Consider the following 21,996-nt stretch of genomic DNA (forward strand, 5'->3'; position numbering starts at 1 on the left):
GATGCCATGCGCAAAAAACGCTTACACACCCTGCCTACGGAGGAGCTACGGACCACTATTTTGGGGACTTTTCAGCGTATTACGGCCGTAATATACGGACCGTATTGTCTTATTCTGAGTGTGACTCCAGCCTAAGGCTGCCGTCACACTAGCAGTATTTGGTCAGTATTTGTAAGCCAAACCCAGGAGTGGAACGGTCAGAGGAAAATTATAATAGAAACATATGCACCACTTCTGCATTTATCACCCACTCCTGGTTTTGGCTACAAATACTGATGTAAAATACTGACCAAATACTGCTAGTGTGACTGCAGCCTTACAAATACTGATGTAAAATACTGACCAAATACTGACCGTGTGAATATGTCCTTAAACTATGATTGATTGATGTTAAAGTTATTATTATTTGTATTTGCCCCCTTGAACTCTTGCAAATTTCATTTTGGAGCCTCTGAGCCCATTTTGACCGTCCCATCACGCGACCGATGTCTCCACATCCGAGAAAAACGGTCCGATTATCCTGATCAGAGTGGCATCAGTTTTTCTCGGATGTGGAGTGAAAAAAAAACCCCAATAGTCTCTCCACCTTCTCCATTCTGCAGTCTGTGAAAATTGGAAAACATTCGGATGTCATCCGAGATTGGTCCCATTTTTTTCACAAACTCATTGACTTGCATTGCCGATCTTGACCCGACTCTCAGGTCAAAATTGGACATTTGTCTGATTTTTTCCGCAGACCTCTTAATCCGAGAAAAAAATGGGACATGTGAATGGCCCCATGGAATATCATAGGTATGAGTGCTGTCCGTAAAACCATGGGTAGCACTCGTCCGACAAAATCGGCCGATAGAGAGATCAGTGAAACAGATGCAATCACCTGAGATACCCTATGAAGTACCCAAGACTTGTTTTACCAGCAGGGAAGGTCTTGGCAGGTGACCTCTCACCTGAAGGTGACAATCCATCAAAGTTCCACTAGAGACAAATTATTAAATATATAAGTAACCTGAAGGTACCCACCTGTCTGTTTCCACCTCCTCCCTGTATGTCCAAGCCAGTCCTAGGGATACAAGCAGCAGGAGGCAGCCCAGGCACAGGCAGATCCTCTGGGCACCTCTCTCACACATTGCCCCCTCCTTGCCCAGCTGTGTGAAGTCTTCTGCTCTCACACCCAACCACTTCAGTTGATCTTCAGCCTTGTCGGTCTTCAAACATGCGCTGGGCAAGCAGCACACCACCAGAGATGAGCTACAGGGGGCGCTCAGGAGACTGTAAGAATGGAACGTGTAGAAGAACTGGTGAGGTTCAGCGAGAAGGAAGCACAAGTCAGACTATAGCTGGAGCTGCTCTGCCTGCCTGGTGTATAATATTGGAGGTGGAGCTCTAAATGCAGATCTCAGACCTCTGGAAGACAAGTGAAGGACACTGGAAGTCTCACACACGGTCCCAGAGCTGCTCCTGGCTGCGCCTTCAGGAGAGCAGTTCCCTTTATGGTCCGCTCTCTTCTTGCGGCAGATCTTCTTTTGGAGCTCGATCGTCCTTTTTTTAAATTCTGGTTGGAGATCTATCTTTGATTCTTCCGGGAAGTGTTTGCAGAATCTCTGAAGGTCTTCTTGACCTCCACTTGGAAATTGATCTCTCTTTTTTTTGTGTGTCTTGCAGATTTTATCTTTGGAGTTTAATCGCTTCTTGTAGGGGATCTTCTTGAGTCTACTGGAATCATCTCTGGACTTTTCTAGTAGTGTGAGTTGTGAGGATCTTCTCTGTTATCTCTTGATCAGCTTTTTTTTGTTTTCCAAGCCTCTTCTTTCTCTCTGCTCTGATCTCCCAGATCTTATGGGTCCTCTGTAGACCCCTCTCCCCCCATAAGGCAGAGATGTCAGACCATGGATTTGTATTTGAGGTGACACCTTCTAGTTATATGTGCCTCCTTGTCATCCTGGCCCCTGCTTCTCCTTGCCTCTGTGCTGCTCCTCAAGGTGGGATTGATTTCATGCTTCTTTCATGTGACAGGTTTGGATTGTAAACCTTGTGGGATGTTTTCCTTTCCCCCCTTTTTTTTTGTGCACAGAGGTTGAGTGATCAGAGAGGGAGGGGAATGAGCTTGGTATGTCATCTACTAACCTCCTCACAGGGGGTGCAGGACTCCTGCATCTGGATGCTAACAAACTAATCAGTGTCTCTTCCTAATATTCCACAAAGTATCTGTACGTGTCACACATTGCAACAATGTTACTGCTAGATCAGGTAGTCACAGACCAATCGGTTACATTGTTACCGGCAGAACAAGGCGAGTATTCCAGAGGTCAAACATATTTATTTATTATTTATTATATTTAATGAGTTCTAATATTATATTTATATTTTATTCATTTGTTCACTTCTTTCACTTCCCCCCTTCATCCAAGCGTCATCTTTTTCCTTTTTTTTTTTTTCAGAAAAGCCGTATGAAGGTTTTTTTTCTTAATGGGAGGAACTGTAGCTTTAAATGACAGTATTAATTTTACAATATAAGGTCTTCATTCACATGTCAGTATTTCAATACGTAGGTGAAAAAAACGGTACGTAGTGTTTTGGATTGGTATGTGGTCATTTGTTTGATCTGTTTACCCCTGCAGTCTATAATTCATTGATTTGTAGACGCCTTTTGCAAATTTGATATTATACTTTGCATAATGATAAATCTTATAGCTATATACTGCAGATATGTCTAGGGTGTATTGAGCAGTACGTCCCTTATAGTAACAGTAAACATTGTATATTTCCTCTAAGATTCGCTCTTTAGCACTTTGTATCAAGCACTATATGGTGTCACCATTATATAGGTGGATACAATTGATTCAGTATTCAGTTGCTGTTCAGCACTGTCGCGCTTTCATTAGGGTCTGTGCAATTAAGCTATACTGTCATGGGAATATCGCGACAGTGAGGGGCCAGAAGATCGCAGCGTCCGCTAGCACTAATTCCTGCACTGGTTAGAAGCACTTCACCATTTTATTAAAGGGAACCTGTCAGTAGTTTAGTCCTGTGTCAACTAAAACTATGACCTTAATCAGCGCCTGTGCTGCAGTCCATCAATGATGACTCCCCCTGTACATCCCCTAAAAAACTTTTTGAAGTTCTCCTGGGTTGTATGTTAATACTTTCATTCTCGTCTGATAGGCGTATTTTCTGCAGTCTCCATCACTCCTCCCAGGTGCTGATCACTGTCCTCCCTCTGCAATTGACGGAGATGATGCCTTCTGCATCATGCACATATCCTGGCGAAATCAAGGGTTAATCTGTTCAGTTGAAGCCCCTGGAGCTTTCTTACCTGGATTGTCTCAGCGTTCAGTGTTGGCCACTCCCCTATGCTATATATGCCCGCCTCTGGCACTTATGAATTGCCAGTGTTAGTTCTTATTGTCTGGTTTGGAGTTGAAGGTGTAGTTCGTGGTTGGAGATTGTTCAGGAGATTATTGCTTGGAGCTTTGTTTGTGTGCACATTCTTATTCTCTCCTATTTTGATTTCTCCTTCCCTTAACTCACCTGTGTTCCACTCTGTTGTTTGGTGTGAGTATTTTGTATGGTTGGTATTTTCATTTATCCCTGTTTGTCTTCCCTTGTTTGTCTAGTTAGTGTTATCCTATACATTTCGGCTTCCCACCTCCGTGGGCTGGGGGGATTGCAGATTGGGGTTGATATAGAATAGCAAGGCATTACAACCCGGTGTATCAGGAGTAATCTGGTGGATGGGGATGGACTAGGGTGCTCCTAGTTCTAGGGACCTGGTAAGCACCCACAGTCCAGAGCACTGAGTTACATATACAGTTCATACCGCAATGTCTAAAACTTAATTCTGCTTTTTATTATGTACTCTGTATAAAATCATCTTATTGTTATATATTTTGTTTGAGCACCTTCTGTTCCACCACATGCCCAGTTATACTCTAATAAAGGTATTTTTATCTGCAGTCATATTTATTTTATCAATTATTGATCAAATCTCAATTCCTCTTTTTCAGTGATCTTGTATTGCCCCTTGTTACCCGTGCTGCTGAAAAAAAATCGACATGCCTCCATTGTGTTTGCTTGGACCCATGATCCATGAAAAACATGGACATGTACATAGCACCAAAGATTATAATGGAAATTAATAGAAAAATGGATACCTCATGTGTAAGGTTCACATTGCCTTAACAGCAGCCCATTCAACACATGCGTAAACGGGCTGCTGTTAACGCAAGTGCCGACATTCCATCGTGCTAGCGCAGATAGGGCTATCAGATGCTCTATCTGCGCTAGCAGTGACGGACCCAGAAACGCTGCAGCCCGCGGGGGGGGGATTCAGGGTCAAATTTGTGGGGGTGGATTCAGGGTCGGAATTACTTGGCATTGGCAACATAATTTTTCAAGTCAGTATCAGGATAAATGTGTTTTATATTTTTTATTACTATATTGGAAAGATAAAAGAACAATTGTGATGGTTGTAAAAATAAAAATTTTGTTTGTGTCGTGATTTTTTTTTTGAGAATTTTTATTTTTCTGTCAGTGTAGGTCTATGAGGGTTTATTTTTGTAGGAGGAGCTGATATTTTGTATTGATTTCTATTCTGAGGTACGTACAATGCTTTGCTTGCTTTTTATTGCATTTTTGGGAGAGTTGAGGTGTCAGAAAAACAGCAATTCTGGCATTTCTGTACTTAGGATAGGTCTGATCGTGGGGGCACTCCCTAGATCAGCTGTTTCTGGTGTCAGAACGGCCAGAACTGCTCAGTTGCAGAGCTGCACAGCTCCATTGACAGAATAGTGGTCGTGCCCAGGTACTGCACATCCCCCCCCTATTATTTTGAACAGATGTGCAGTACCCAGCTGTGGCCACTATACATTTGACGCAGCTGTGCTGTGCTGACCAGTTCTGGCCGCCGCCACCATCGGGATCTTCTGATTTGGGGGAGTGCAGAGTGTCGCACCCTCACGATTGATCCAAAAGGTAGGCCATCAATGTTAAAGTCCCGGACAACCCCTTTAACAATGAGCAATCGGTTTCAGTTTAATTTTTAATAATTCCTTGAAAGCCTTTGTGACTTTTTACACCACGAACGCTATGTAGGAGTGAACGTAAGCAATTCCAGGCCCCCGGAGGCGGCCATATTGCTGCCAACCGGTTTTCCCCAAAACAGATATAACTTAATTACATAGCCTGGGCATTGTTTTTTGGGGGGATTATTAAGGACGGCATGTGTATTAGTGATAATTACTCCACCAGATTCCTCCATAATCTGCAGACACAGTTTGCTTCATCTCTCTCTAATCATGAATTCTCATCTTGGACCGAGTTAAAACACTGAATTTATTTCTCCGTTCCAGTGGATATTTATCACTGGTCGATGTGGTGACGTTACATGCGGAGATTGAAGATGTTGGATCCGGACTCGGCTTTCTCTAGGATCCATTTTTAGCAGCTGGAATGAAACAAGACATATTTTTTTGGTAATAATCTACTGAATGGCAGCGCTCCATGTAGCATCTCCGCCGTTCCAGTCCGGAGATTATCCGCCTGTTCTGCTTGTTGGTCCGGTGTCTGGGAAAAGCTTGTTCCAGTCTGGTCCAATTCACAGACATGTGCCATCGCCATCAGCGGGCTTCTCCCTGCATGTGAATAGCAGTGAACTGGAATAAACTTTGGGCAAAACCCATACAACCCTCCATCTGTAATAAACATTAGCATTAACCCCTTATAAACCACTGATGCCTTCATTATGGGCGATGAGAGCTCTGTGGTGGTTTGCCAGTCTGCACCCTACACAAAATGAGACACCATACCTTAAGAGGGTAAAAATGTCTTTAGAGTACCAGAGTTCCCCATAATAAAGATATTGTCATCAATCAGCCCTCGCTCTGATACTACTGGCATAGACTATGCCGCATAGTGTAATAGAATTCAATGCTAAAATTCTGTCCGCCAAAAACCACCACTAGAGGGCTCCCTCTCTGCGCATATATAAATGCTCACTGTCATATTATCAGACATTGCATAAATCAATACAACCATATTCAGATAAATATGCTTCTTCACTGATGAGGCATCTCTTCTCCTCCTCCCTGAGCTCATCATTCACTCTGATCAACACCTAAAATCCATCTTGGTCTAATTTGGTCACTGAGGGATCAGATTACAATTGCAGGAGGAAAACAGAGAGGGTGCTGCTACTTTCTAATAAATGTTTCATTTATCTCCTGTGCTGGATTCACAGTTACACTGCTCATTATTTTTCTATTATGTCCCCCACATGCTACTGCTCCAGGTGTAAAATAGAGACAAAGGAGCAGGAATATCTCATGTTTGTGTGTGCTGTGTATGGGAGACTAGTATGACTAGTAGACTATGCTGTGTATGGGAGACTAGTGATGAGTGAACGTGCTTGCATGAGGTGTTGTACCTGCGTGCTTGGGTGCTAATCGAGTGTCATGGGTGTGTCAGAGGCTGCAGACAGTCGCACTGCATCTAGCTGCAGGTCTCTGCGCTTGGCCTTGCAGACACCTTCTTAACCCTTATAACTCTTTGACCCAGTGGCAACCTTTCTCTGGCTCGAATTGACACACCTGGACTTGGGTGTTTATAATCTCCCAGCCTGCTGCTGGGAGTTGCCAGTCATATTTCCATCCATATCCCCCTGATGAGGCTTGGAGCTATAGCAGTCGGCTATCTTCCTCTTTGGTGTTGCCGGAGGACATTTGTGTTCTATATCTGAGTCTACTCAAGATAAGTGTTCCCCTTGTTAATCTATCCCAGCTGTCTTTAGTGGTAGTGGGGATCGACTAGTGCTCACCCTGTCAGTCGCTAAGCAGGGCTTATTCCCAGGGTCAGGCATGGATTAAGTTTCTGCTCGGCGATAGGTGTGGAACCTATATAGGGACATTTAGGGCAGACAGGGTGACTTTAGATCTGCCTAGGCGTCTCCACTCTGGCCTTCCCTAGTGTTGCTCTCCCTTCCCCTCATCCCTTCATGTTGAACTAAGTCTTTCCTACACTATGTGTGACAACGAGTGACTTTGGCGTGCTAAAAAATCATGTTTTAGTCCCCATGGCTGCATATCTCGTGGCTGTTTCACAGCCTCACCATATGCAGGGATTGCCTGGACTAACTTGCTGGGACACTGGTGGGTGACTGTCACTAGGGAAAATCTGTGACTGGCATTCTTAGGGCATCTAAGAGAGCTGTCACACAGACCGCTCTCCAGCGACCAACGATCCCGAGGTCCCCGGTAACCAGGGTAAACATCGGGTAACTAAGCGCAGGGCTGCGCTTAGTAACCCGATGTTTACCCTGGTTACCATCCTAAAAAAACAAACAGTACATACTTACATTCAGCTGTCTGTCCCTTGCCGTCTGTTTGTTGCACTGACTGCTGGCCGCAAAGTGAAAGCAGAGCACACCACAGCCACAGCGGTGACTCACCGCTGTGCTGTGCTTTCACTTTCACTTTGCGGCCAGCAGTCAGTGCAGGAACCAGACAGCAAGGGACAGACAGCTGAATGTAAGTATGTACTGTTTGTTTTTTTACGATGGTAACCAGGGTAAACATCGGGTTACTAAGCGCGGCCCTGCGCTTAGTTACCCGATGTTTACCCTGGTTACCAGTGAAGACATCGCTGAATCGGTGTCACACACACCGATTCAGCGATGTCTGCGGGGAGTCCAGCGACGAAATAAAGTTCTGGACTTTCTTCCCCGACCAGCGACAGCACAGCAGGGGCCTGATCGCTGCTGCCTGTCACACTGGATGATATCGCTAGCGAGGACGCTGCAACGTCACGGATCGCTAGCGATATCGTCTAGTGTGACGGTACCTTAAGACTAATGTACGGATGAGGCATCTAATGTCATTGCATACCTTATTATCAACCATGTCATTACGCCTCTCATAGAAATGACCTCTTGTGACTGTTCCTGAAAGTAAATATTAACTTTCCTCATTACAGAGCAGACATGTCTCCTTCCTCCAACTCAATTCTTAGGATGGGGTTTTTTCTGGTTACAGAACCATCAGGATTAATACAGGCCTTATCTCAGCCTCAGTCATCCATGACCCTAAACCTGATGTTGCAATAACTGGTGGGTCTTGTCAGTTGGGTGAATCTAACACCCCCCTCCCCGCTGAGTATGCAATTAATCCTTGTAGGTAATTAATTTAGTTCCATGAACCTACATGCAGATTTGTTTTTTTTTCCTAAACTTATAAGAGTTAATTCTTATTTCCTTTCTGTTTCTAATTAATTACCTTTTTAAATCTTTCCTTGCTGTCAGTGAAAGGGAGTATTTTTCTTGACATCAAGATTCTAAACTACTACTTTGGTAAAATTGTATCTAGTTTAGACAAATCTCTGGAATATAAATGAGGTAGGTAACATTTTACCTGCACAGATCCTTTGTACAAACCTGGAGTCCAAACATCAGGTTTTTCCTCCTAATCTGCTGGATATGGACATTATACTGTTTGCAGGGCTATGTGGGGAGCATTATACTATTTGGAGGGTAATCAGGGCATTCAAACACCGTGGAGGCTTGTGGGAGGGCCATTATACAGTATGGAGGGCCATTATACAGTATGCAGGGTTGTGTGAGGGTCAATAAATAATGTGGAGGGTTGTGTGAGGGCTATTGTACAGTGTGAATGGTTTTCTGAGGGTCATAGTACAGTATGAAGGGTTGTGTGAGGGCCATTAAATTGTATGGAGGGCTGTCTGAGGGCCATTGTACAATGTGGAGGGTTGTGTGAGGGCCATTATACAGTATGAAAGGTTGTGTGAGAGCCATTGAACTGTATGAAGGGCTGTGTGAGGGCCATTGTACAATGTGGAGGGTTGTGTGAGGGCCATTATACAGTATGGAGGGTTGTGTGAGAGCCATTAAACTGTATGAAGGGCTGTGTGAGGGTCATTGTACAGTGAGGAGGGTTGTGTGAGTGCCATTGTACAGTATTGGTGGTTGTGTGAGGTCCATTGTACAGTATGGAGGGTTGTGTGAGGGCCATTAAATTGTATGGAGGGTTGTGTGAAGGTTATTGTACAGTGTGTGAGGGTTGTGTGAGAGCCATTATACTATATGGAGGGTTACGCGAGGGCCATTGTACAGTATGGAGGGTTGTGTGAGGGTCATTGTACAGTGTGGAGGGTTGTGTGAGGTCCATTGTGCAATGTGGAGGCTTGTCTGAGGGCCATTGTATAGTGTGGAGGGTTGTGTGAGGGTCATTGTACAGTGTGGAGGGTTGTGTGAGGTCCATTGTACAGTGTGGAGGGTTGTGTGAAGGCCATTATACAGTAAGGAGGGTTGAGTGAGGTCTGCTGTGCAGTGTGGAGTGTTGATTGTGGGCCATTGTACAATGTGGAGGATTGTGTGAGGGCTACTGTGCAGCGTGGATTGTAGTGTGAAGGACATTGTACACTGTGGAGGCTTGTCTGAGGGCCATTGTACAGTGTGAAAAGTTGTGTGAGGGCCATTGCACAATGTGGAGGATTATGTGAAGACCATTGTACAGTGTGGAAGGTTGTGTGAGAGCCATTATGCTGTTTGCAGGGAAATGTGTGGGGCCATTATACTGTTTGGATGGCTAGTGGTGGTCATTATATAGTATGAAAGCTATTATACTGTGCGGGGTATTGTGGGAGCCATCATACTGCATATAAGGCTTTGTAGGGCCATCATATTGTGTGTGTGGACTATGGGCAACATCACACTGTGTTGGGGTCACTGTGAGTGTGGAGGGTATTGTAGAGGAATTGATTGAGGGGGTATCTTACTGTGTTTTGGGGGCGCATTTGTTGGCATCATATTTTATGGGGGCCATAAAAGTGGTATCTCAGTGTGTGGAAACACAAGGGGGCTTCACTATGACAATATGAGAAAAATTACTTTGTAAAAGATGCAAAGTTGTGAGATGCTATCATGTGACCCCATTGATTGGGGGGACAGGAGGCCAAATCAGGATTACTTTTCTGTTGGTCCCAGAGGTACGTTGCATGACCATTAGTGGTATGTCCATGCAACTGTTATGAAGCCTTTACCCCATGAAAAATGTAAACCTCAATAGGAGTGGATCCCTGATTGGACACAAAGACAGAGGACCGATGTTGTTATCAGTAGACAATCCCTCCAAACTCTTTGGATTATGAGCTCAGTTATAGATACATGTTAGGTAAAAGATGGAATGGGCCTACATTTCATGGTGACGGTCCATGAAATGGTATGGTGGGAAGGTTAGAAAAAGTTGGCACCAACCCATTAAATTACGATTTCTATGAACCTCCACGTGGCTCCACGTTTAATAACAATGTAATCAAGCAATGGAGAGGACCCAACATGGAGGCCATGGATGTCTTCTCTACTACCAAGGATGAGAAGATAAAAGGTGGTCAATACTGAATTCAGCAGTCATGATATGTAGACGTTGGTACAGAAGAGGGATTTAACATGTTATGGGCCCCTTGAACTCTCTAGTTCACTCATTCCCTTGGAATTATATTATCAGTTTGTTATTCTTGAAGACGTGAGTTATTTTTATCTATGTTCCTCCAAGGGTCACGGCAAGACATTGTAATTAATAGGCTGGAAGTCACCTCGTATTTGATTGTATTTCTCCGAAGGGAGAAGTAAGGGAAACTTTGAAGGGTAGAAGCTGAACCCTACATACTCTTCATGTTTTCAGCACTCCAGAAGACACGTTACTATCAGCACTTGTTTGGTAAGACAGATCATCTAAAGCTCATCAGATCCTGACTCAAATGCTTCGACTGTGATTTCCACCAAATTAGGAATGTGGTCTCAGTGCACAAGGAGGTAACGGATTCCCCGAAGACTATACATTAAGGTGTTTCCATGGTCAACCGACACTATGAAGCTGGAGATTTATGTCACAAACACGATAAGTTATGATGTGGAATTGATAAAGATGGGATATTAATCTGCTGAGAGGGATCTCGAAGCCTCAGATGTATAATACCTCAACGCCGGAGAATGTCATCACCGTGTATTAAGCTTAGACAAGCTGTCTCTCTAGGAAGAGTGGAACTGCATGTTCTGATGTCAGACCCATCTGCAGACAATGACACATTGCAGAATTCAAGTAATTAACCCTTGAAATCAAGCATTCGGCATCCACCTGACTCTATAACTTACATGAAGCTTAAAAAAGCTATTTAGTACAAGGCATACTATATGTATTATACCGTAATTGGTGCTTGCGGACTGGCTTTAGCCTGACGGTGAAATTCTGATCAATTGGTCCTAGTTCTATTGCTGATTTCATTCCTCAGTTCGAGGATTGACATTTATTATGACTTGTGTACCCAAATCTTAGGCATATCTCAGAGTATCGAATCTGGTTCGCATGCTAATATTAATGTACATAGGGGCAGTATTATAGTAGTTATATTCTTGTACATAGTGGCAGTATTATAGTAGTTATATTCTTGTACATAGGGGCAGTATTATAGTAGTTATATTCTTGTACATAGTGGCAGTATTATAGTAGTTATATTCTTGTACATAGGGAGCATTATTATGATAGTTATATTCTTGTACATAGGAGCAGTATTATAGTAGTTATATTCTTGTGCATAGTTGCAGTATTATAGTAGTTATATTCTTGTACATATGAGCAGTATTATAGTAGTTATATTCTTGTACATAGGAGCAGTATTATAGTAGTTATATTCTTGTATATAGGGGCAGTATTATAGTAGTTATATTCTTGTACATAGGAGCAGTATTATAGTAGTTATATTCTTGCACATAGGGGCAGTATTATAGTAGTTATATTCTTGTACATAGGGGGCAGTATTATAGTAGTTATATTCTTGTACATATGAGCAGTATTATAGTAGTTATATTCTTGTACATATGAGCAGTATTATAGTAGTTATATTCTTGTACATTGAAGCAGTATTATAGTAGTTATATTCTTGTACATAGGAGCAGTATTATAGTAGTTATAGTCTTATCCATAGGGGCAGTATTATAGTAGTTATATTCTTGTACATAGGAGCAGTATTATAGTAGTTATATTCTTGTACATAGGGGCAGTATTATAGTAGTTACATTATTGTACATAGGAGCAGTATTATAGTAGTTATATTCTTGTACATAGGGGCAGTATTATAGTAGTTACATTATTGTACTTAGGAGCAGTATTATAGTAGTTATATTCATGTACAGTGGGGCAAAAAAGTATTTAGTCAGTCAGCAATAGTGCAAGTTCCACCACTTAAAAAGATGAGAGGCGTCTGTAATTTACATCATAGGTAGACCTCAACTATGGGAGACAAACTGAGAAAAAAAATCAAGAAAATCACATTGTCTGTTTTTTTAACATTTTATTTGCATATTATGGTGGAAAATAAGTATTTGGTCAGAAACAAACAATCAGGATTTCTGGCTCTCACAGACCTGTAACTTCTTCTTTAAGAGTCTCCTCTTTCCTCCACTCATTACCTGTAGTAATGGCACCTGTTTAAACTTGTTATCAGTATAAAAAGACACCTGTGCACACCCTCAAACAGTCTGACTCCAAACTCCACTATGGTGAAGACCAAAGAGCTGTCAAAGGACACCAGAAACAAAATTGTAGCCCTGCACCAGGCTGGGAAGACTGAATCTGCAATAGCCAACCAGCTTGGAGTGAAGAAATCAACAGTGGGAGCAATAATTAGAAAATGGAAGACATACAAGACCACTGATAATCTCCCTCGATCTGGGGCTCCACGCAAAATCCCACCCCGTGGGGTCAGAATGATCCCAAGAACGGTGAGCAAAAATCCCAGAACCACGCGGGGGAACCTAGTGAATGAACTGCAGAGAGCTGGGACCAATGTAACAAGGCCTACCATAAGTAACACACTACGCCACCATGGACTCAGATCCTGCAGTGCCAGACGTGTCCCACTGCTTAAGCCAGTACATGTCCGGGCCCGTCTGAAGTTTGCTAGAGAGCATTTGGATGATCCAGAGGAGTTTTGGGAGAATGTCCTATGGTCTGATGAAACCAAACTGGAACTGTTTGATAGAAACACAACTTGTCGTGTTTGGAGGAAAAAGAATACTGAGTTGCATCCATCAAACACCATACCTACTGTAAAGCATGGTGGTGGAAACATCATGCTTTGGGGCTGTTTCTCTGCAAAGGGGCCAGGACGACTGATCCGGGTACATGAAAGAATGAATGGGGCCATGTATCGTGAGATTTTGAGTGCAAACCTCCTTCCATCAGCAAGGGCATTGAAGACGAAACGTGGCTGGGTCTTTCAACATGACAATGATCCAAAGCACACCGCCAGGGCAATGAAGGAGTGGCTTCGTAAGAAGCATTTCAAGGTCCTGGAGTGGCCTAGCCAGTCTCCAGATCTCAACCCTATAGAAAACCTTTGGAGGGAGTTGAAAGTCCGTGTTGCCAAGCGAAAAGCCAAAAACATCACTGCTCTAGAGGAGATCTGCATGGAGGAATGGGCCAACATACCAACAACAGTGTGTGGCAACCTTGTGAAGACTTACAGAAAAAGTTTGACCTCTGTCATTGCCAACAAAGGATATATTACAAAGTATTGAGATGAAATTTTGTTTCTGACCAAATACTTATTTTCCACCATAATATGCAAATAAAATGTTAAAAAAACAGACAATGTGATTTTCTGGATTTTTTTTTGTCAGTTTGTCTCCCATAGTTAAGGTCTACCTATGATGTAAATTACAGACGCCTCTCATCTTTTTAAGTGGTGGAACTTGCACTATTGCTGACTGACTAAATACTTTTTTGCCCCACTGAATATAGGGGCAGTATTATAGTAGTTATATTCTTGTACATAGTGGGCAGTATTATATTAGTTATATTCATGTATATAGGGGCAGTATTATAGTAGTTATATTCTTGTACAAAGAAGCAGTATTATAGTAGATATATTCTCGTACATACGGGCAATATTATAGTAGTTTTATTCTTGTACATAGGAGCAGTATTATAGTAGTTATATTCATGTATATAGGCGCAGTATTATAGTAGTTATATTCTTGTACATAGGGGCAATATTATAGTAGTTATATTTTTATCCATAGGGGCAGTATTATAGTAGTTATATTCTTGTACATAGGGGCAGTATTATAGTAGTTATATTCTTGTACATAGGAGCAGTATTATAGTAGTTATATTCTTGTACATACAAGCAGTATTATAGTAGTTATATTCTTGTACATAGGAGCAGTATTATAGTAGTTATATTCTTGTACATAGGAGCAGTATTATAGTAATTATATTCTTGTACATGGGGCAGTATTGTAGTTGTTATATTCTTGTACATAGGAGCAGTATTATAGTAGTTATATTCTTGTACAAAGTGAGCAGTATTATAGTAGTTATATTCTTGTACAAAGAAGCAGTATTATAGTAGATATATTCTTGTACATAGGGGCAATATTATAGTAGTTATATTTTTATCCATAGGGGCAGTATTATAGTAGTTATATTCTTGTACATAGGGGCAGTATTATAGTAGTTATATTCTTGTACATAGGAGCAGTATTATAGTAGTTATATTCTTGTACATAGTGTGCAGTATTATAGTAGTTATATTCTTGTACATAAGGGCAGTATTATAGTACTTATATTCTTGTACATAGTGAGCAGTATTATAGTAGTTATATTCTTGTACATAGGAGCAGTATTATAGTAGTTATATTCTTGTACATAGGAGCAGTATTATAGTAGTTATATTCTTGTACATGGGGCAGTATTGTAGTTTTTATATTCTTTTACATAGGAGCAGTATTATAGTAGTTATATTCTTGTACATAGTGTGCAGTATTATAGTAGTTATATTCTTGTACATAGTGAGCAGTATTATAGTAGTTATATTCTTGTACATAGGAGCAGTATTATAGTAGTTATATTCTTGTACATGGGGCAGTATTGTAGTTTTTATATTCTTGTACATAGGAGCAGTATTATAGTAGTTATATTCTTGTACATAGTGTGCAGTATTATAGTAGTTATATTCTTGTACATAGTGTGCAGTATTATAGTAGTTATATTCTTGTACATAGTGTGCAGTATTATAGTAGTTATATTCTTGTACATAGGAGCAGTATTATAGTAGTTATATTCTTGTACATAGGAGCAGTATTATAGTAGTTATATTCTTGTACATGGGGCAGTATTGTAGTTTTTATATTCTTGTACATAGGAGCAGTATTATAGTAGTTATATTCTTGTACATAGTGTGCAGTATTATAGTAGTTATATTCTTGTACATAGTGTGCAGTATTATAGTAGTTATATTCTTGCACATCGGAGTAGTATTATAGCAGTCATATTCTTGTATATACGGGCAGTATTATAGCAGTTATATTCTTGTATATAGGGGCAGTATTATAGTAGTTATATTCTTATACAAAAGTATTCTAATGAGCATCATTGGTGGTGCAACTAAATGCTGTGGTATAAACGATGGTATATAATACTAGACACACACCCACCATTCATGGACAATATGGATAACTGCCAGAACTGTACTACAACCAAAGAAGAAATGCAGTCACTGAATCCACTAAAAAAGAGTCTTTATTATAAACCAATTAAAATTACATATAAAGAACCAAATAAATAGTGCAAATGGGACCAGCAGATGACAAAATACATGCCGCAGGCAACATACAAAAGCAGTCACCCAAGGTACGGTGAACCCAGCAACGGTCCAGAACCACCCAGCCGGCGTAACAAAGCACGCATAGCCTCATAATGACCACCCACTAATAGTAGCAGTGCTGCCATAAAAGGCTACATCGTATCACGAGTGGTGCACAAAAGTATACAAAGGGAGGCAGGTGGACACCATAATCCACTGTGCATATTACCTGCTGCGATGGGTCCGGACCAGCGCGGGGGACACCGACAACAATATATGGAACTACGGACCCTAAATAACAAAAGATAGAAAAATTAAAATCAAATAAAAAAACAAGATGCGGAGCGGCAAGACAAAGCACAGCAGCGCGACGACTTGTCTGGGATATTGGTGGCTTATTCTACACTGGCAGTATGAAGAATGAAGCACAACACCAGAAGTGGACATGAAAAGCTCTATAACAACCAGTACCCCTCGGGCACAACTTCTCTTGGATGTCCATATGATGCTGCATTTATACTTCATGTATATTATATTTATATGCCCCAGCGTCTGCCTGCCGTGACCATGCTGCCATTCTTCACCACTAGGTGTTTTATCTATGTATAATGTAATATACTATATGGCTTGAGTTGTAGTGTGGGTAGTACGACTGGTGTGCTATACGTACTCCATCAGTTATGACTTCTATTTTCGTTTATGTCACTAGTATCTTTAAGGAGGTCGTTTCTCTATTTTTCCATCAGGCTACGGCAATATGTATATGGATAGATATAGGCGATGCACTTTCTTGTACCTAAGATCGTTTTTTTACCTTTGGTGTGCCACTTTGTTAGCTGGATTTGCGCTCATGTACCCACTCTTGCGTCGGTTGCTCCATGTCCCTGCCCTTTAATTTGCCCACTACCTTAATGGCCGCTGTATTCTCTTTCTGTATGCGCGCACGCGCCGCTCTCTCCCTGCCACCCCGGCCAATAGCCGTGCACTTCCGGTTGACGTGGGGCCCCGCGTACTTCCGGTTTTGCTGGCTGGGCATTGGAGGCGGAGGAGGGCTGCGCTGCATGGCGTGCTGGTTCCTGCGGTCCACTATAAATGACCGGTCCTTGCCCATTTGACACCATGCGCCCCCTGAGGAAGGTACATCTACCGAAACGCGCGTCGGGGTGTCTCGGTGTCCCCCGTGCTGGTCCGGACCCATCGCAGCAGGTAATATGCACAGTGGATTATGGTGTCCACATGCCTCCCTTTGTATACTTTTGTGCACCACTCGTGATACGATGTAGCCTTTTATGGCAGCACTGCTACTATTAGTGGGTGGTCATTATGAGGCTATGTGTGCTTTGTTACGCCGGCTGGGTGGTTCTGGACCGTTGCTGGGTTCACCGTACCTTGGGTGACTGCTTTTGTATGTTGCCTGCGGCATGTATTTTGTCATCTGCTGGTCCCATTTGCACTATTTATTTGGTTCTTTATATGTAATTTTAATTGGTTTATAATAAAGACTCTTTTTTAGTGGATTCAGTGACTGCATTTCTTCTTTGGTTGTAGTACAGTTCTGGCAGTTATCCATATTGTCCATGAATGGTGGGTGTGTGTCTAGTATTATATACCATCGTTTATACCACAGCATTTAGTTGCACCACCAATGATGCTTATTAGAATACTTTTGTATATTAATTTTTCTGTGTTATGCACAGGTACTCGTTCTGATAGGATGGACTACCGGGCTAAGGAGGAAGCCTGGCTTACCCAACTTGACCAGACATTTGGTGTCTGTGGGACCAGTGCACAGTAGTACGGCGACGACAGATTCAATGACAAACTGGCCTTGGTGAAAGATTCCCTGCTTAAACGCTCTAAATTGTGGTGGAATCGTATTTTTTTAGAAAAATATGTAGCTAATAAGATGATTCCGAGGGGCTTACGGGTTCGTGTGATCCCAACCTTCCCTATCAGTGATGAAACTTTTATTAGTAAATGGGAAGAGGCGAGTAATTTGTGCTCTTTCACGTTAATGCAACTTTTGATTGACCACAATACGGGGAACATTGAGGAATTGGATAGGAAGATTGATGAATTGCAGACCACCATCAAGGCAGAATGCCCAAAGGAGAAGTTACAACAATTTGATATTGAATTAGAAAAATCTCTGGATAACCTGGCCAAAAAGATCCAAGAAAACCAGTTGTCTAAACACAACAGGTATCTTAAGGACTACCAGACTAATAGGGTCTATTTATGGAGAAAAGCTACTTTGATACGTGCTCCGTCCGATATCTCCATATCCTCTGCGAGTGGGTTATCTGATGCTTCAGCTGCCTCTGGGTCTAGCCGGTTGAGGGATCATACCTATCATCCATACAGGAGACACTTCAGACACCAAATAGAGCCCGAAAATGCTAACAAACGGGTAATCAATCTGAGCCATCATCTACTCTCTCCCACTGATCTTTCTCTTCTGGGTAGAGGGCTTTCATTCTCACCCACACCTGAGTTTGATAGATTCACTGTTGTGAAGGATTTAAATCTTTTTGCAAGGTCGTTGCTGCTGAGACGCTATTATTTTAATAATGAGAGTAATTCTCTTTTCCCTACAGAAAAAGAACAAGCTACGCTGAGGATACTGGAGGAGCTGGCGGTGGAACATGTCCATGAGGGGGGTAAGATCCCTCCCTCTATTCGTTCACGATCCACCAAGTTTCCCCCCCCCTAGCTATTTGTCCTTCCATTGATCTTTTCGTCCGGGTGGTGACTCAGGACCTAAATCAGATTCTGAGATTTTCTCGCTCTGATAATCTTTCGAGGAGTGAACGTGTACGTTTGGAACATCTTAAAAAACTCCCTGATGTGGTAATAAAACCTGCCGATAAGGGAGGGAATGTGGTTCTGTGGCCGGTGGGGCTCTATGAGAAGGAGGCTTTTAGGCAACTCAATAACCCCACCTATTACAAAAAACTGACGTACAATCCGTTGAGTGCCTATTCGGGTCAGTTGGTAGCTATTGTTAAGGAGGCCTTGGATAACGACATTATCACAAAGGAACTTGCTTCCTCCCTTCTCATAAATGATCCCACCATAGCCACATTCTATCTCCTCCCGAAAGTTCATAAGGACCTGAAGTCACCACCCGGCCGCCCTATAGTTTCAGGGAGGGGTAATTATCTCGAACATGTCAACTCATGGATTGACTTCCACCTCCAGCCCCTTGTGACGGTCCTTCCGTCTTACCTTAGGGACACTGGTGAGCTGCTCCGTCAGGTCGATGGCCTCCATTTTGAGGGTGAATCTCTACTGGTCTCAGCAGATGTCGAGTCCCTGTACACCAGCATTAGACACAAGGATGGTATTGCTGCGGTTAAGTTCTTTTTACAAACATCTACTATGTCTATTGGACTTAGGGGACTCCTGCTGAGACTATTGGAGTTCACCCTCTCACACAATTTCTTTGTGTTTAAGGGGTCCTTCTACCTACAGCTCCAGGGGACAGCCATGGGTGCGGCCTTTGCGCCGGCCTATGCCAACCTGTTCCTGGGGCTGTGGGAGAGGGACCTCTTCCTGTCAGACGGGCTGTCATCGATGGACCGTATTCCCTTTTGGGTGCGGTACATCGATGACATCCTTTTTGTCTGGCAGGGCGAGGCCATCGACCTGGGTCGGTTCATCGAGTGTCTCAGTAGCAATGACCTGAATATCAGACTCACGTGTGTCTGGGATAAGTCCAGTATTAGTTTCCTTGATGTAATGGTCGGTAAGGATGGATGAGTCTGGGGGTATACACACTGACATCTTTCGTAAGGCCACATCGACCAATACGGTGTTACATGCATCATCTTGCCACCCTAGACATATGGTGTCCTCTATACCAGTTGGCCAGTTCCTGCGTTTACGGAGGATCTGTTCTACAGACTCCGATTTTGAGAAACGTGCTTTGGAACTGACCACTCGATTCAGTGAACGGGGTTATAGTAGACAGAGCATGAAAAAAGCCTATCATAGGGCAAAATACTCTACGCGTAATCGTCTACTATATAAACCTCAGGGCGAGGATAGAACCAATGGTGGTGATCAACTTCGTTTCATTACGACTTATAACCCCTAGGCTGAGAGAGTAAGATCGGCATTGACCAAAGCTTGGCCTATCTTGCAGACTGACCCCATCATTGGAAAATTCCTCCCTAAGAGACCTCTCCTCACTTTTAGGAGAGCGAGGAACCTGAGAGACCTCCTAACTAAAAGTCACTATGATGGGCAGGGTCCTAGAACATTCTTAGACGACATACCGGCCCCGGGGGTTCTGTACCATGTGGTCGTTGCGTCGCGTGCCCTAACATGGACAGATGTGATAAATTCTTAAATTCCGATGGGTCCAAAGAATACACTATTAAGAGACGCATTACATGTACCTCTCGGTATGTAATTTATTACGCCACCTGCCCGTGTGGGCTAATTTATGTCGGGATGACCACCAGGCAGCTGAAGGTCAGAATTAGGGAGCATGTTCTGGGGATTGAGGCGGCTGCCACCCAGAACGACACATCTCTATTGAAGACCATCCCTAGGCATTTTCTGGCCAAACACCAAAATGATAGCTCGCTCTTCAGGGTTCGCGGTATTGACATGCTGAATGTTAATATCCGCGGGGGGAGTCTATTCAAGCGCCTTGGCCAATTAGAGACACGCTGGATTTGGCTACTAAACACAGTGTGCCCATTGGGCCTTAACGAGAATATCAGTTATACCCCTTATCTGTAGTCGTCGCGCTGCTGTGCCTTGTCTTGCCGCTCCGCATCTTGTTTTTTTATTTGATTTTAATTTTTCTATCTTTTGTTATTTAGGGTCCGTAGTTCCATATATTGTTGTCTGGGATATTGGTGGCTTATTCTACACTGGCAGTATGAAAAATGAAGCACAACACCAGAAGTGGACATGAAAAGCTCTATAACAACCAGTACCCCTCGGGCACAACTTCTCTTGGATGTCCATATGATGCTGCATTTATACTTCATGTATATTATATTTATATGCCCCAGCGTCTGCCTGCCGTGACCATGCTGCCATTCTTCACCACTAGGTGTTTTATCTATGTATAATGTAATATACTATATGGCTTGAGTTGTAGTGTGGGTAGTACGACTGGTGTGCTATATGTACTCCATTAGTTATGACTTCTATTTTCGTTTATGTCACTAGTATCTTTAAGGAGGTCGTTTCTCTATTTTTCCATCAGGCTACGGCAATATGTATATGGATAGATATAGGCGATGCACTTTCTTGTACCTGAGATCGTTTTTTTACCTTTGGTGTGCCACTTTGTTGGCTGGATTTGCGCTCATGTACCCACTCTTGCGTTGGTTGCTCCATGTCCCTGCCCTTTTCTTTGCCCACTACCTTAATGGCCGCCGTATTCTCTTTCTGTATGCGCGCATGCGCCGCTCTCTCCCTGCTGCCCCGGCCAATAGCCGTGCACTTCCGGTTGACGTGGGGCCCCGCGTACTTCCGGTTTTGCTGGCTGGGCATTGGAGGCGGAGGAGGGCTGCGCTGCATGGCGTGCTGGTTCCTGCGGTCCACTATAAATGACCGGTCCTTGCCCATTTGACACCATGCGCCCCCTGAGGAAGGTACATCTACCGAAACGCGCGTCGGGGTGTCTCGGTGTCCCCCGTGCTGGTCCGGACCCATCGCAGCAGGTAATATGCACAGTGGATTATGGTGTCCACATGCCTCCCTTTGTATACTTTTGTGCACCACTCGTGATACGATGTAGCCTTTTATGGCAGCACTGCTACTATTAGTGGGTGGTCATTATGAGGCTATGTGTGCTTTGTTACGCCGGCTGGGTGGTTCTGGACCGTTGCTGGGTTCACCGTACCTTGGGTGATTGCTTTTGTATGTTGCCTGCGGCATGTATTTTGTCATCTGCTGGTCCCATTTGCACTATTTATTTGGTTCTTTATATGTAATTTTAATTGGTTTATAATAAAGACTCTTTTTTAGTGGATTCAGTGACTGCATTTCTTCTTTGGTTGTAGTTATATTCTTGTATATAGGGGCAGTATTATAGTCGTTATGTTCTTGTACATAGGAGCAGTATTGTAGTAGTTATATTCTTGTACATAGGAGCAGTATTATAGTAGTTATATTCTTGTACATAGGGGCAGTATTATAGTAGTTATATTCTTGTATGTAGGGGCAGTATTATAGTAGTTATATTCTTGTACATAGGAGCAGTATTATAGTAGTTATATTCTTGTGCATAGTGAGCAGTATTATAGTAGTTATATTCTTGTACATAGGGGCAGTATTATAGTAGTTATATTCTTGTACATAGTGAGCAGTATAATACTG

At 42.7% G+C, this 21,996-nt stretch overlaps 1 protein-coding gene and 1 long non-coding RNA gene across 2 annotated transcripts in view; one reads left to right on the forward strand and one right to left on the reverse strand.

Moving 5' to 3' along the window:
* The window catches only part of CCBE1 (collagen and calcium binding EGF domains 1), a 410,001-nt gene extending 407,949 nt beyond the window's left edge, over positions 1–2,052 (reverse strand). Inside the window, exon 1 of the mRNA XM_069746218.1 lies at positions 1,021–2,052. Coding sequence (XP_069602319.1) covers positions 1,021–1,127 — 107 coding nt within the window. The 5' untranslated portion in view covers positions 1,128–2,052. The remainder of the gene's footprint in view (positions 1–1,020) is intronic.
* On the forward strand, positions 1,605–21,592 carry LOC138661501 (uncharacterized). The gene is made up of 3 exons (XR_011317936.1): positions 1,605–1,743; positions 18,249–18,311; positions 20,487–21,592. It is a non-coding gene; the product is annotated as an uncharacterized lncRNA (long non-coding RNA).
* Positions 21,593–21,996: the final 404 nt, after the last annotated feature.

The sequence above is a fragment of the Ranitomeya imitator genome, chromosome 1 (assembly GCF_032444005.1).
Source record: "Ranitomeya imitator isolate aRanImi1 chromosome 1, aRanImi1.pri, whole genome shotgun sequence".
NCBI classification, from domain to species: Eukaryota; Metazoa; Chordata; class Amphibia; order Anura; family Dendrobatidae; genus Ranitomeya; species Ranitomeya imitator.